The sequence below is a fragment of the Anopheles nili genome, unplaced genomic scaffold (genome assembly GCF_943737925.1).
Source record: "Anopheles nili unplaced genomic scaffold, idAnoNiliSN_F5_01 U_low_cov_37, whole genome shotgun sequence".
NCBI lineage: Eukaryota > Metazoa > Arthropoda > Insecta > Diptera > Culicidae > Anopheles > Anopheles nili.
In genome coordinates this window covers 74,633-77,013 of record NW_026525575.1, presented here as the reverse complement: position 1 = coordinate 77,013, position 2,381 = coordinate 74,633, and the positions used below count along the sequence as shown (strand labels likewise).

Genomic DNA, 2,381 nt, shown 5'->3' with positions numbered 1-2,381 from the left:
CGAACTCCAACATTTTCGAAAAAATTCACTCACTTTTCTGCTTGTGAATCGGTGAACACCAGACTAAGAATGAATCCTCGAAAACGATGTACCAAACCCGACCGCGAATTCCACAGTGCGACAACTGTCCGCAGTTCAGCTGGTGGAAGAGACACTGTTTCGATACCAGGAGTTGGTACAGCAAGCCAGGGAAGCGAACGAAAGCTTCGTCAGGCTGACCGCGCAGATCGCTCAGTTGAGCCCAAGCGTGTCGAGAGGGCTCGTGAGTGTCGCTGAACGAGCAACGTGTAGGCGCGATATCCCCGTGCATCCGCACAGGAACCGTCGAAGAAGTGACATTTCCTTCGGCCGCCACCCTGCCGCGGAGATCGACGCTTGGGACGCCTTACGTCGGCGGCACCGACCGTGAACCTGGGAGCGCATCGTCGCGACCGGCCATTGCGTTTCCAGATTTCCTTCGTTACGACGTGCAAGCCGGCCCGTCAGGAAGATCGACGCTAAGGACGCCATACAATACCGATACAGAGCGTGAAGCTGTTAACGCGTCGCCGCCACCGGCCTTTGCGTTTACCGACTCTTTGCGCTACGACGCGCAAGTCGGCCCGTCATCGGCTCAGCACAGCGAAGCAGAACGGCGTGGTACCACTGGGAGCAGGACAACCGTACCCTCCCAGGGTGAACGTGATCTTCGGCGTGCCCTGGAAGACATGGAGATCGAGCATCTTCGGGAGCGAAACCGCTTGATCCAATCCTTCGAAGCAACGGATCACCAGAGAACGACTCACGCGCCATCACGTCAAACGCCGTCAGCACGGAAGAAACGGTCACCAGACCCAACCGAGGACGAGCAACCGAAGCTGACACCAGTGAACGAACCAGATGGAGAACCATCCGGAGATGGTACACCAGCAGAATCGGATCCATCAGACCAACAGCCGGTGGAATCCTTGCCGGTTGACGAGCCCACACCGGAACCATCCAATCAGGTGCTGGAAATTGAAGGCACGGTGGAAGGCGAACCGGATCAGGGTCAACTGCAGTCACAAAACCAGGCACCCGTGCAGCTCGAAGAACCGCCTAATATGCAACAAACGGTGCAGGATGCGATTGATAGCGCTGACTTGGAGCAGCTGGCCACTATCGTGCTGAACGGTGAAGGAAAACAACTCATTGGACGAAAATCCGGGCAATCGGAAATACAAGCGTTTCTAGACAACGTTCCAGCGTACATGGCTAAAATTCGACGAGTACACCTGGCGGCACGCGAGGGAAGCCTGCGTGATTTACAATCGGCCCTAGACAGACGCAAATTCGCCACGGCAAAGGACGAAATTTCCCCGCACGGTGCAACACCCCTACACGTGGCGACGGTGTTCGGGCACGCAGGAATCGTGCGCTACCTTGCGGGTCGCTTCCCAGAGACACTCGGTGCCATTGATGACGATGGCAGGACCCCCCTGCATTATGCGGCAACCCTGAAGGATAACGGCCACTTCTACAATCTGCTGACGCACCTTGGCGCCAATCCAAAGGTGGAGGATAACCTCAACCGCTCGGCCGAGTATTATCTGGGTCACGTGCAATCGCAGGGCGTGCTGTCCCATCGGCAACTGTTGCGCGATTATGGTGCCAAGGAAGAACTCGCCGATGAGATGCTGAACGATCAAGAGCTGGGTGAACAACAGGTCGAGATACCTTTATTCCGCACCGAGGAAGGTCGTTATCTCGCCACGTCTCTCGGAGATCCGCTGATCAAGGGCTTAACGGAGGTAGCGAACAAGCGGCCACCGGATCCAATAACGTATCTGGCAAATTATTTGTTTAACTTTGCCAATCAAAAAACGAAACCCAGTCGTAAGGAGTCATCAGAAAACGACTCCAATAACAACTTCATCGAAGGTTCTGTAAACCAACCGGCCGAAAAGGAGCTCGAGAGCTCGGGAAAGCAAACGCCTGCCAACATAGCGGCCACGGTGCAACCGACGATGGAACCGATAGCAGTCAAGGATGAAAGTCAACCGTCACCTGACGAGCCGGATTTGATACCAGCTCCTTCGGATGATCGGGACGAACACGGACAGAGTATGCTTCAAGAGATCTGGCGTGCTAATGTCGGATGGGACGAAAAAATCAGCGGCCGTTTAGCGGAACAGTGGGAAAGGTGGATCACCATTTTACCCGACGTCTGTAAAATCAGAATACCAAGGTGCTATCGTCAGATAACGTCGACGCTGACTCGAAACATACAGCTGCACATATTCTGCGACGCGAGCGAAAATGGAATGGCAGCAGTTGCCTACTTCCGATTTGAAGAAGGTGGATCGATAGAATGCGCTCTTGTAGGGTCGAAAACTAGGGTAGCGCCCCTGCGATTTCTATCG

At 54.7% G+C, this 2,381-nt stretch overlaps 1 protein-coding gene across 1 annotated transcript; it reads left to right on the top strand.

Moving 5' to 3' along the window:
* Positions 1 to 707: 707 nt before the first annotated feature.
* Positions 708 to 2,161, top strand: LOC128730109 (uncharacterized; the record flags this gene model as incomplete). The annotated part of the gene is made up of 1 exon (XM_053823143.1): positions 708 to 2,161. A coding segment is annotated over exon 1 (1,454 nt), but the record flags the coding sequence as incomplete, so codon positions are not given.
* Positions 2,162 to 2,381: the final 220 nt, after the last annotated feature.